At 37.7% G+C, this 13,711-nt stretch overlaps 1 protein-coding gene across 5 annotated transcripts in view; it reads left to right on the top strand.

The window, feature by feature from the left end:
- Positions 1–268: 268 nt before the first annotated feature.
- The window catches only part of LOC103033015 (1-phosphatidylinositol 4,5-bisphosphate phosphodiesterase beta-4), a 57,691-nt gene continuing 44,248 nt past the window's right edge, over positions 269–13,711 (top strand). For 4 of the 5 annotated variants that reach the window (XR_002650360.2, XM_022673055.2, XM_007257438.4 and 1 more), the window contains exons 1-6: positions 269–357; positions 2,532–2,658; positions 9,458–9,546; positions 12,059–12,139; positions 12,325–12,384; positions 12,692–12,835. Coding sequence is in view for 4 of the 5 variants with exons in the window: in XM_022673055.2 (XP_022528776.2) it covers positions 9,463–9,546; positions 12,059–12,139; positions 12,325–12,384; positions 12,692–12,835 (369 nt within the window). In the remaining variant the exon portion in view is untranslated. The remainder of the gene's footprint in view (positions 358–2,531; positions 2,659–9,457; positions 9,547–12,058; positions 12,140–12,324; positions 12,385–12,691; positions 12,836–13,711) is intronic. The other variant, XM_022673054.2, reaches the window with a different exon arrangement.

Raw genomic sequence — 13,711 nt, 5'->3', positions numbered from 1 at the left:
AAAGTGTACATATATATATATATATATATATATATATATATATATATATATATATATATATATATATATATATATATATATATATATAAACAAAAAATAAAAGAAGGTCTAGGGTTTTTTTTAGGTATAATGTATGAACTAAGCACTCTAGTTAGTAGAGTTAGGTGGTTTGTTGAGGGGGAATGCTGCGCTGCTTGTCCTTGGGGGCGCTGTTTTCAGCCTGTTTGGAATCAGGCGGTGCGCATACACACTCACATACACACACAAACTCACACACACACACACACGCGCGCTCACACACACTCCAGCACCACTGTCCCACATGTACACTTTCCCTCCGAGGCAGCGGCGCAGCGGGTGAGTGCGCTTCACCTACACAACTCTCTCTGTTACTGTTTCACCAGGATTAATGTTCACACTCGTCTGTTTTTTTATCTGGGAGCTCCATACTGGGGTATGAGGGCTGTCAGACAGTTCCAGCCTGCTGTTCTCACTCAGACTGGAGCTGTAGGAAAGTTTACAGGAGCGGAGGAACTTTAGTTTTATAGTTTGTCTGTATTGTCTGTAGTGTCAGTAGTGTGGTAAGATTAAGTTGCTGTCTGTGTATTTTGTATGGAACTATAGATGTGTGGTGGACTGTGTGTAGGAACTTTACTGAGCATGCGCAGTGAGCTACAGTTTGCTATTGCCTAGGGCTGCATGTTTTCATTAAGTTATTTTCATGCTGAGGGACAGAGACTAGCTAAAAGAGTAAAAAAAAGGCTGAAGCTGCCTTTATTTTACTGGTAAAGACAGTGCTGACAGTGTTGCCTCTCTATGTGGGTTTTTTGTATGGGGTCTGACTTTCAAACCCCTTTGAAACAGTAGTTCTCAGAAACTGTACCTCAGAAAAAAAATCTGCTAATATTAAAATATATAAAGACTAAAAGATTTTTCACCAGTATTTTTCATAACATTAAATTTGTTTGTGTTTTAATACCTGTGTGTAAGCCTACAGTGGTATGAAAAAGTTTGGGTACCCCTGATAATTTTCATGATTTTCCTGTTAAAATCATTGTTAATTCAATTATACAATATATCATAAAACAGATGAACACAGTGATATTTTAGGAATAAAAGTTATACGATTTACAGAAAGTGTGCACAAAACCAAACAGAAATTGACATCACAATTTGGAAGATCCTCTTTTTGTAGAAATAACAGCCTATAAATGTTTCCTATAGCTTCCAATGAGTGTCTGGCTTCTGGTTGAAGGTATTTTAGACCATTTAGTTCAGTCAGGTTTGATGGTTTCTGAGCCCGCTTTAAATCACACCACAGATTTTCATTATCATTCAGGTCTGGGGACTGAGATGGTCATTCCAGAATTTTGTACTTGTTCCTCTGCATGAATGCTTTAGTAGATTTTGAGAAGTGGTTTAGGGTTGTTGTCTTGTTAAAGTATCCAGATTCTTGAACATTGGTTTTCAAGAATCTGCAGATATTAACTGGAATCCAGGCAACCCTCAGCTTTAACGAGATTCCCAGTCGCTGCACTGACCACACAGCCCCACAGAAAGATGGAACCACCACCGGATTTTACTGTGGGTAGCAAGTGTTTGTCTTGGAAGACAAACAGCAAGATGATGTAGGTATTTTGAGCGGGTCTGTGGTCTGACTAGGACTGTTCTCACCATCCTTCGCCTTTGCTTATCTGAGATTTTTCTTGGTCTGGTCTTCAATTTCTTCACTATGTTCCTCACAGTGGAAACTGACAGCTGAAATCTCTGAGATAGCTTTAGCTTTTATTTATTTATTTATAGCTTTTATTTAGTCTAAACCAGGATGTTGAACAATCTTTGTTTTCAGGTCATTTGAAAGTTGTTTTGAGGCCCCCATGTTACCACTCTTTAGAGAAGATGCAAAGAGGTGAAAAACTTGCAATTGGCCATCCTAACCCTTTCTCATATTTGGATTTACCCCTCAAGGTTCAACGAGCCTACCAAACAAATTTTGTTTTCCAATAATTACTGATAAAGGTAATAAAACGACAAGGGTGCCCAAATGTATGCACCTGCCTAATTATTGCACACTTACTGCAAATACTGTACTTCATTTTACTTCACAAATATCATTGTGTTCGTCTGCTATATGATATATTTAACTAAAATCAACCAACAGTCACTAACAGTATACAACAGTTCATTACAATTAACAGCTTTGTTTGCCTTTGTCTATATCCTTCTAAGATATCTCAGTAGGAAGTAGGAATACTGTATTAACCAGAAATAACTAATAACCAAACAACTTGCCTATTCATAATAATTTACAGACTACCAAGCGGGCAATATATACACAACAGTTAAAGAACAATCAGCAAAAGATGACGAAAACTACATGAATATGTTGGATCACTGATCTTACTTTCTATAACCATGTGTGTCTGTGAAGTGGCTTGTAGGTTGTAGTTAGAAGTTTTAGTTTGGTCATTGGTGGTATATGGTCTAAAAAGTTTTTGAACCACTGTAAATAAATAGGTTTTTCTCTGCAGTTTTCTGTCTATCTGCCTGTCTGAGGCCGCCTTCTTCCAACTGAACTCAGCAGAGCAGCTCCAGCCATCACTCAGAGAGGAACCCCTGATATGCAAATGTTTCCTGTCCTGTTATCAGAAGAGGCAGGTCAGTCAGGCCTCGGCAGAACTGTGCTGTGTTCCATTGCTGATTTGACTTCAGTTTTTTTTTTTTGCATGTACAGTACCAGTCAGAAGTGCGTACAGACCTTAAATTCAGTGGTTTTGTCAGTATTTTTTAATTTTCTGCATTGTAATTTAATACTAAAGTCATCCAAACTATGAAGAAAAATATTTTGTAAACAAAAAAGAACAAACAATTTTAGATTTTTTAAAGTAGGCACCTCTTGCTTAGATGACAGCTTTGCAGGGGTATGGGTAAGTGTAATGGGTCAATGACCCTCTTAACAGAGTTTTTAGAGGCACAACCCAAACAGATGGCTAGAAGGAATCACAGGCAATATGGCGGCACAAGGGACCTAAAAAAACCCCCCCACAAATGTCAATATTTTCCTTGTTAAAAATCATGATTATAGATTAAATTCTTCATGGCCTTTTTCTTCATAACAAGCATAAAAATGATAGTAGTTTGTCTTAGTGGCTAACTAGCTACGGATCCTGTTCCACCTTAAATGGTGGAAAAGAGCACACAGACTGCAGCATTTAAGGTGGAACGGAAAAATTAAATTAAATAAAAAGCTAATTTCAGCTCTTTATCACAAAGAGGTTAAGGAATGAACTGCCCCCTTTTTTCGAAGACATATGATGCCCTAAAGTTAACTAGTTAACCAGCAGCTAGGTTGCTGAACTTTAGCACTCCACTGTTAACTATAGTTATATCTGTATCAGGTGCTAAAAAGGTTCCCCCAATTCTTAGAGGAAGGATACAAAAATGAATGGGGTTGGGCCCAAGAGTTGTAGAGGATAAGTTAATTAGAAGTTAACAGCACCCCAGAGACCCACCTAAAAGCTCAGAGTTCAGAGTATTTTGATTTGTTTAACACTTTTAAATTCACTACATGATTACTAATGTGTTCCTTCTTAGTCTGGATGACTTCAGTATTAATTTACAATGTAGAAAAAAAATAAAAAACTTTAAATGAGAAGAATGTGTGTCCAAACTTTTGACTGGTACTCTACCTCTGACTATCGTTCTTGAAATCATTGACCACTGGCTGGGCTGTAGGCCAGGGGTGGTTGATCCTGACCCTGGAGGCCAACCACCCTGCAGAGTTTACTGTAGCTCCTCCCCTGGAGTCTTCAAGAACATCTAAATGTTTATTGTGTGGTGTGTTGGTTCTGAACTCTCCAGAGTCGTAGATCTTCAGGAACAAATATGAGCACCCATGTTGCAAAAGAACTGAATAATATTCATATTTTATTAAAATGCTTCTGTGGCAATGTGTGTGTTTGCTTAAACTAATAGCACTCCTATAAGAAGTGTAATAAGTCCAGTATTGTGGGCGTTAATGCTCTAAAATCAGATAAACGCAGGTAGTCACTATTGACATTGTGTCAGCCTCTCACCTCAGAGTGCTCCACCCAGTCAGGGAGGGATCCTGATTGTGTTCCACTGTGTTTTCGAGTTAAAGCTGTGGAGAAGCAGGTCACTCGCATGACTGCAGCACGTTGCTGCGGTGTGAGAAAATGTGTGTGATAGAGAGAGATGGAAGCAAATGTGCTGCAGGTTTAATCCGTGATTTCTTTTCCTGTGGAGCTCCTCAAGAGCAAGCTGCGGCTGCTGCAGGGTCAGCATGCATTATTGAGAGCTTAATTCAGTATCTTGGAGGGCTTGAATAACTCGGGCATGAGTGAACAGCATACTTCATGTTACATTTGGATCAGCTTGACTCTCTAATACTATGCAGTTTGACGACCGTGGCAGGTTGAAATGTTTGTAATTGACCCTGGTTGGCCCGTTCTGCTTTGATAAAGCGTTCTGTTGCCTCTAAATGACCACAAACACAGAGAGAGAGTGCAGAAGTCTTGCCTTAGGCCACAAGAATTTTGGGCAAACTGTGAGTTTTGTAAAAGCCAGCCTATGTTTATGGTATTTCTTGGGGTTTAGCCAATGAGAGCAAGATATGCAAGCTTAAGCGTTATCAGTTCTGGTCCTTTCGAGTTTCGACTTAATGTGAATGTGTCTGGAAAGCTTTTTGCGTTTAGATGTTTTAGATGTTTTGTTGATGTAGGGTACTAACAACTTTATGTGCTTGTTGGTTTTAAATGTAAGGGTCAGTAATCATGAAAAAAAACAAACTAAAATGACATTTTTAACTAACACTGCTATCCTATGAAGAATTATTTTGCTATATATCAGTATCGACCAGTTTTCAGCCCAATTATTCAATTGTGATTAGCTAATAAATTGATAAATTCTAAAAGCTGGTATGTTTTGTATAAATGGCTAGTTACTGCATGATTCTGCCGTTCCTTTTTTAACCATTAGCTATGTCTCAAAACCTACTTTACTTTGGTTTATGATTAATTAAGCATTATCGTACATAAGCTCTTCTGTTTACTCATGTTTAAGTTTCTCTACACTGCTTTCGTGTTGGGGACTGGATGCTGTACTATGTTATGATGAGTAATAAATTCTAAAGTGGTATAATAAAAATAATCACATGGGATTAACTTGGGATTAGGAATGCAAGTTATAAAGTAATGTTTCTCCCCCTCTGCAGAACAAAAGTCACTGTTTTATATGTACTTTTCTGACTGCAACAGTGTCTTAGTCTTAATAATAAAAAAAAAAATACACGAAAATGTAAAACATGGGAAATGTTTTGCAAACGTTTTCCTATAGTGACTTTAACATAGTATCCCACTCACAGTTTAAAATTTTAGTCTACTGCTACCCTAATCCAGTACGGGCGGGCATTATTTTCTAAAATAATATCACAATATATCAAGATATCATTGCATAACCATATTCTTGGCAATATGACAAAATATTGTTTTTTTGTACATAGATTTCAAGAATTTTCTACTGCAACAAAATAAATATTAAAGTTTTGTTTAGGATTAATTTTACAGTTTCATGCATTCAGTCTATTTTGTAAACAGTATTTTACCAAGACTCTAATATTCTATAAACATAAAATTGTATAAATACTGCAGTATTGGTCCTACAACAGAGATAAAATGAAAAACTGGATAATTAAACCTAAGACAGCATTTACATTTTAATATTTTTCTGGTGAAAAGATTTCTTCTGCTGCACCAGTAAACAGAGAATAATTAGAGGCTTCAGTTGCAGTTTGATTTATCTTGCATTTACTCTGAAATGTTTTCTCTTGATTCCTCAGGATTCAATAAAGAGACTCACATTATTGATAATAGAACCTCAATGAAACATATTTTTGGCCATATGTGTTTTGTAGAAAACAATCCATCATCATCTGGCCAGCCTGTAACTTCATGTGACATCTACCATATAGGCCTTTATACGCAATACACAGCACAGTGTCTCCCAGGGGGGTATTAGGTTTACACCACAGTAGCTCTGCATGCAGGGCACATATGTGCTCTCTGAGATGAGAGTGGGTGTCACTCACAGAAAGACACACACACACACACACTTATACGGCTGCACACACTGTGTTCACACAACAGCAGTCAGCTCAAACAGCAGAAAACCCCAATTTATAAAGGCGTTGAAAAGCATTTGTGTTTTTTTGGTTCATCATACAGTAGCTTCAGCAATAGTTCTACAGAACCACAGGTATGTTGAGTTCTCTCGCCTGCTCTATTGAAAGTGATCCAAGTTTGAAATGTTCAGTATATTAAAAAAAATCAATAGTACATAAACACCCTGAATAGAAGCTTTTTGGATACAATCAGGCCAACTGACCACTTTAACTACCTCCCATTTGTTGCATATACAGTCATATGAAAAAGTTTGGGCACCCCTATTAATCTTAATCATTTTTAGTACCAAATATTTGGGTGTTTGCAACAGCCATTTCAGTATGATATATCTAATAACTGATGGACACAGTAATATTTCAGGATTGAAATTAGGTTTATTGTACTAGCAGAAAATGTGCAATATGCATTAAACCAAAATTTGACCGGTGCAAAAGTATGGGCACTGGGCAGTATGATACCACTCTTCAGAGGAGATTCAAATAGCAGAACAACTTGCAATTGGCCATCTTAAATACCTTTTCTCATGATTGGATACACCTGGCTATGAAGTTCAAAGCTCAATGAGGTTACCAAACCAATTTTGTGCTTCAGTAAGTCAGTAAAAAGTAGTTAGGAGTATTCAAATCAATAAAATGATAAGGGTGCCCATACTTTTGCACCGGTCAAATTTTGGTTTAATGCATATTGCACATTTTCTGTTAGTACAATAAACCTCATTTCAATCCTGAAATATTACTGTGTCCATCAGTTATTAGATATATCAAACTGAAATGGCTGTTGCAAACACCCAAATATTTGGAACTAAAAATGATTAAGATTATTAGGGGTGCCCAAACTTGACTGTAGTGCTGGGCGATATAACGATATCGATTTGTTTCGCGATAATTTTTCCCTCGATGACGATGATAAGCCTGTGCAATAGAATTCGATAAACATTCATTTCCATTTCCGTCTAAGTGGCGCGGCAAACAACGAAAACACAACGTGTAATCAATCCAGAAGACGCTGGAGCAAATTAATAAATAGTTAAGAAAATTGTAATAGTTATTCTCATGCATGCAACAAAAAACCCTAAAGAATAGTGGAGTATGGCCCGACACACGCAAACAACCATAGTGTTTGTACTTTGGGAATAAACGGCCGCACTGTTCAGCACGTTTTAAATAAATTTTAAGTAAATTTTAAGCACTAAATGTAATTAATTCAATTTATATTAGGACCTCGGGGCAGGTGCTGCAAAAATGTGTATGTGGGGCGCGGATTAAAGGAAGAGGTTTTTTTGCGGAGCGGTAACAGGACAAAAACACCTTAAGAATGATGTCTAAATGACTTTCCTCTAATCTAATATAATTTAACATGGTTTAAGGATATAAAATAATTTCTAAACAAACGAACTTTTTAATATTGAGCTTATGGCCCAAGTGCAAAAACACAAAATCATTTATCATTTAGATTATCTGCCTGAACGCGAGCCCGAACCCGAGCTTGAACGCCAGCCTGACTCAGGCGCTGCATGAACTCGGGCCGGTCGAGAACACCGCTTTCCTCTCAGATTAGGCGGAAGAAAATGGTCTTTTTTTTAATGTAACAAATCACACTGTGATGTTTGTGATATTTCCCCAATTACAGCTCAGCTGCGCGTTTAAAGCTCAACGCATGAATTAATCGGTGCGCTGTGCGCCGCGCGTGCTCGCGGGGGATTTGACGCGTCTGTCAAGCAAGTTAATGGACCGTTTTGGGGGCAGAGATTAAGAAGTACAGCAGGTACATCTCAGATTTGTAGTTTAATGCTCTACTAAATTACTGGCTTTAAAACTGGCTCATGATATGGTCGGTTCTGGCTGGATTTTTTCCTGCCTACAGGCTGCATTTGACGGAAAGCAGCTCCTCAGTCAGACAACAGTGTCAGCATACAAATCGTGTGCGTTTCCTACAGGACAAACCATTTAAAAGTGCAGATAAACTCATTAAAAAATCACACAGTGTCTGTCTGGCTTAAAATACTTTTAATAAGAGCTTTTAAATTAATAAATCAACATTCATTAAAAATCCGTGAGAAGTTCTGTATGCTAAATGACAAGCTAAGCTAATAAGCTAATAACATTTAATAATAACAGAAAAATAGATATGAATTTGGAAAATAACCAACTAAAGTGAGCTCAAAATACAATAATAAATATAATCTAACGAATTTCAAAATATAAATTAGAAATATTGAACTTCAATATTAAATTCAACTTCAACTACAAAAAACGCAAGGACCGATAGAACATAACGAACAGAAAAAAATAAATTTGAAATTGGAAAAAAAGTTCAAAATGCTAAAAGAAATAAAACCTAACGAATTTCAGAATATAAAATCTAAATATTGCACTGCAGCAGTACAAAAGCCTAAGTGCTTAAACAAACAAACCAAAAAACAGCCTATCACAAATCATTTTTTGAGCCCGACCCAGCTGAGGAAAAGGTGGGAAATCTTTTTTTTTCCGGCTGGGTCTTGGAAAACTTTGTGGTGAATTAAAGGGGCCGAGTTGCAATTTTTGTTTTACTTTAATCAGTTTTTAATCCGTCTTTTTAAAAACAAATATTCCAATATTGGCTGCCAATCAGTGCCCAATATTCTGAGCTCAAAAAACGCTATTCGGGCCAGCCCTACTAATCTAATATAATTTAACATGGTTTAAGAATATAAAATAATTTCTAAACAAACGAAATATTTAATATTGAGCTTATAGCCCAAGTTTTTTTTTCAGTCATGGAAAATTGGAAAAAATTGGAAAAAAGCCCGAGTTCATGCAGCGCCTGAGTCAGGCTGACGTTCAAGCTCGGGTTCTGGCTCGCGTTCATGATTAATTTGTTTTTTTTTTAAAACTAATATTGGAATATTCGCTACCAATTACTGCCAAATATCCGGAGCTCAAAAAATGCTATTCGGGCCAGCCCTAATAATTATGGAGATACAGAAAAAAATATTGTGATAAAACTTCCATCACTCCCTTATTCTCTGTGTGACACAAAGTGATTTGATTTATATCGTGATACATATCGATATCGACTGATATGGAAAACTATATCGTGATAAGATTTTTTCCCATATCGCCCAGCTCTACTTGACTGTAATTACAGATTCTTTGTCTCCTGTCATATTTTCTGATTATGTGTTCAGGCAGGTGTATAAATATTGTTTGTACTGTTGACAGTACCATTGTCTGTTACTGTCAATGACAGTATGTAATGTCAATGTCTCTGTCTTGTAGGATAAATGGCGAAAGCATATGAGTTTAACTGGCAGCGGGCAGTGCCGGACTGTCTGCAGGAGGGAGCATATTTTGATAGATTCGATGAGGTAAGGAAGACCTTTACTTTCTTTTATGTAATTAAACCTGTAGATTTGTAAATTTAACAACTACAGTACCAGTTTGGACACACCTTTTTTAATGTTTTTTGTTTTCCTAAATTGTACATTAATACTGAATTAATTCAGAACTTAAATATAACTTAAATATGATAAACAAAGCAAAATACTAGTGTGAAGCATTTAGGTGCTCTTATCTGTGGTTTCTGAGGCTGGTAACTAGGATGGACATATCCTGTGCAAAAGAGGTAACTCTTGGTCTTCCTTTTTCAGGGTTGGTCCTAATTAGTGCCAGTTTCATCATAACGTTTGATGCTCTTTGCAAGTGCATACTTTTTTTTTTTTTATTGACTGACCTTGCTTAGTTGAGGATTTCTTGTAATAATATGGATTAGGACATTGCTCAAATATGACTATTCACTGTATATAAACTCTTCATAACAAAACAGATGCTCTCACACAAGTAATTAACTCTTGACAAGGCACAGTAGTGTTTAAGTGAAAACTGGAGAGTTGAGGAAAACTCAGTGACACGGTTCTGATACATCAGCTCACAGACGCCTTGTGCTGATCAACATCACCCACTAGGAGTGATGAGGGGAATGAGCGCCATCAACCCACCCAGAGAGAACAAGACCAATTGTACTCTCTCAGGGCTCTGGCAGCTGATGGCAAGCTGCATGAACAGGATTGGAACCAGCGATCTCCTGATCATAGTGGCAGCGCTTTAGACTACTGGACACTCAGCGCCCCACATCATAGCTTTTTGGGAGCTGGTTGGGCCCCATGTCGTGCAGCGAGTGCCCTGTTTATTTTTTCACCCCTGTCCTTCAAACAGCCTGAGTCTGACTCTGGTCAAACGCACAGCCAGCTGTTAATGAAGGCGTATGTCAATTAATTCTCCTGAGATTTCTACTGTCGTCATTGCTCAGCCTTAGAAATTTATAGAACAGCAGCCTTGGTTTTCCTGTGTTTGTTTTGGATATTTACACCATATGCTATGGCTCATGTTGCCTTTGGTCGGAAGCAGTCATTCCAAGGATTCTGCATCTTTGAAAGTCGTCAGATTCTGGGGACATCTGTGTTCTCAAAAGCCTCTGGAGAATTCCTGGTCAAGCCATGGAAGTTTATCTTGGCCTGAACTCTTTTTGGAAGGCTCTATTCTCACGTAGGATGTGTGAGTGACCTGGCTCAAGCTGTCAAAGTATGGATTTCCCATGGGCCTTAGCGAGCGCTCTGGGAGTTCTGTCTCTCCGTTCATGTACAAAAGGATGTTTAGCTGTGCTTGTTTGCTTTAGAGGATCTCCTCTGAAAGTCCATTGTGTGGCTTTCATAAATTACACGGAACTCTAAAGCAGGCATTAGTTGTGATGGATCTTAATATGTTGATGTTTATCACGGTGTTTAGCTTTTCCCAAAACAAAACAGCCTTATCTACAGCATTCATTACAACATAAATAAAAAAAAAGTTTTATTTAAGACTATTATTAAAAGGGAATTTTCCACAGCGTCCCTTTTAATGTCCAAAAATACTCTTACTGAAAGAAAGGCCAGGGGTCTGCTACTGGGCCAGTTAAAGTGCCCAGTTACATAGATGACCAGGCATGGAGTCCATGCTCTGTAGATTTACAGTTTTATAATAAAAAAAAAACATCTATTTAATGCACTGTAAATACACTGACAATCATAGGACAGAAGCTAGTATCATGTTCTATGGGGGGTGGGACATTTTTGACTCTAAAATGCGTCTTGGTTTCGACTCACACGATTCTGAATTGATCCAGAAATGGCAAAAATCGATTTTTAAGACATTATCTATAGCTGAAAATGTACTAATGATGGGACGCAAAAGATACCAGCACAAACAGAGACCCGACTGACACAAACTATCCGCTGCACATCTGTTTGTTTTTGCCTGAAGTGCATTGGTGCTATCAATGTGTCACAGTCAGATACACTATTTTATTCTCCCGAGTGCAAAGCCACTCTAATTGCGGAGCTTCTGAATCCTCACCGATCCTATCACGGCTGTTTACTTTCACTCAAACATCTAAATCTCTGCTCTTTATTCTCTTTTTTACTTCTGATTTCACTTTTATAAATAGCTAAAACACTTTATTTTATGTCTTAACTGCTTGTATTTAGTAAGTCTGTTAGCTACTATTTCACTGAGTGAAATGTAATTTTATGAATGCTGTTTTGTTAAATGTCAAACAAATAATGCTTATTATTGTTGTCCTTCTTTTGCTTCTACTTCTTCTTTTATTACATTATTCAAATAATTGTTGGGTCTGTCAACTACGTAAAATTTAGTCTTTGAGTACATTGTGGAGGTAGACATGTCTAACAGTCAATGACCTCTCACCAAGAGGTACACTACCCAAAGCAGTAAGGAGGCAGTTTTACACCCTCTTGTGACAAGACCCAATCAGTCCATACCTGTAAGCATTTACATATCTACCTGATCTCTAATGGCTCTACTGTGTTGCTTCTACACCTCTAGGACCCCTTTGCCTTTGAATCGAACTGCTTTTTCCGAGTGGATGCCTTTGGATTCTTCATCACGTGGAAGAGTGAAGGGAAGGTACGATTATTCCTGCGAGACTAATACAGTAAAGCTATCAACGTCATATAGTCACTTGGATTAGCGAGGCAATTTGTGTGTTAACTCCCTGCCTGTGTTCGCAGTGTGCTGGTGATGACTCAGCTTTTGTGCATGAGGGATTTGTCACAGATGCTGTGTTCATGTTTTAATCCTTCATACTATAGGAAGGTCAGGTTCTGGAGTGCTCTTTGATCAACAGCATACGAAGCACCAGCGTGCCTAAGGTAAAGTCATTAACATGTGCCAGACCGTTCTGCTCTTAACGCACGGGAAAATTGTGAATCGGATCTCATGCATAAAGATTAGCTTGGAAGAAAAGTTCAAACATTTTTGGCCCTGTGATAAGAGAGAGGATTCCTAATGTATTTTGTTTGGGTTGTGTTATGCTATGGCCCAGAGTGTGGAAATCATTGTCCTTTCAATGCATCCATGACCTAGCCTGCAGCGCACACTGCAGTGCGTGCGTCTGTGTGTGCATGCTCTGCGATAATGTGTGATATATTTTCAGCTTTCTGCTTCGTATCCCTGCAGGATCCGAAGATTCTTTCAGCTCTGGAGGCCACAGGGAAGACTGAGAGTGACTTAGAGGGCAGGATCATCTGCATATGCAGCGGCGCTGACCTAGTCAACCTCAGCTTCATGTATATTGTGGCCCAAGACATTAGCATTGCAAAGGTAACCCTCCAGATTTAATCCTTTCTCTTCTTTCTTCTTGAGAATATGCACGTCAGAAAAGCCCAAACCATCACTAAACTTTCAGTTTTAGCTTTTGAGCTTAAGATCAAAGTATGCTTATGCCTGGACCACCTCAGGATAATCGGGCCGATTTGCTCTTCACAACACTCGCAAAGAGTCTCCTCATTTCAGTGTGATCCTATACAATGATTTTCTCAGATTAACCTGTAGTGTGTGGCGTCTATAATCCAATCTTTAGTCCTTTAGTCCCATTTTCTCCCACAGCAGTCCGAGCTGCCCTGTGAATCGTAAATATGAAGCATGTATAATATTTACGAGCCTGTATCCTGTCGTTTGGGGTAGATGCTGATTTCCTGGTGGAAATCTCAGAAGATTTTGACCTCATATAGATGTACTCATAGATGTATATATAGGATGGATTCAACTTGTGTTAAATTATGTTAACAATGATTTTTTTTAAAACATTTCTTCATGTTCCTTAATATAGATACTTGTTTAACTATATGTCCTCAACTTATATATACTGAAGCTATGTGCTGTATGTATGTATGTATGTGTATTAATCTTAAGTTTGCATTGCAGGATGTATAAACCCAGTTTACTTCTTTTCATCCATGTTTTCATCCATATCCTATTTTTTTAAAAGAAGAAAGCTCTTTCATCTAGTGGTGTGCGACATGAGCTTTAAATAATATCACAATTTCAGAATATTTTTGTGATTAAAAAAAAAAATACCTTAATGCAAAAAGATAGTAAACTGTACAATTTTGCACATTGCAAAACAAATAGCAAAAATATTAGCAAGTGAAATTATCTCATTTTAGAGCAATTAATCATATTTTTGTCTTACTAAGC

Source organism: Astyanax mexicanus, chromosome 14, assembly GCF_023375975.1.
Source record: "Astyanax mexicanus isolate ESR-SI-001 chromosome 14, AstMex3_surface, whole genome shotgun sequence".
Classification (NCBI taxonomy): domain Eukaryota; kingdom Metazoa; phylum Chordata; class Actinopteri; order Characiformes; family Acestrorhamphidae; genus Astyanax; species Astyanax mexicanus.
The sequence above is the reverse complement of the archived record's forward strand: the minus strand, read 5'-3'. Positions and strand labels throughout refer to the sequence as shown.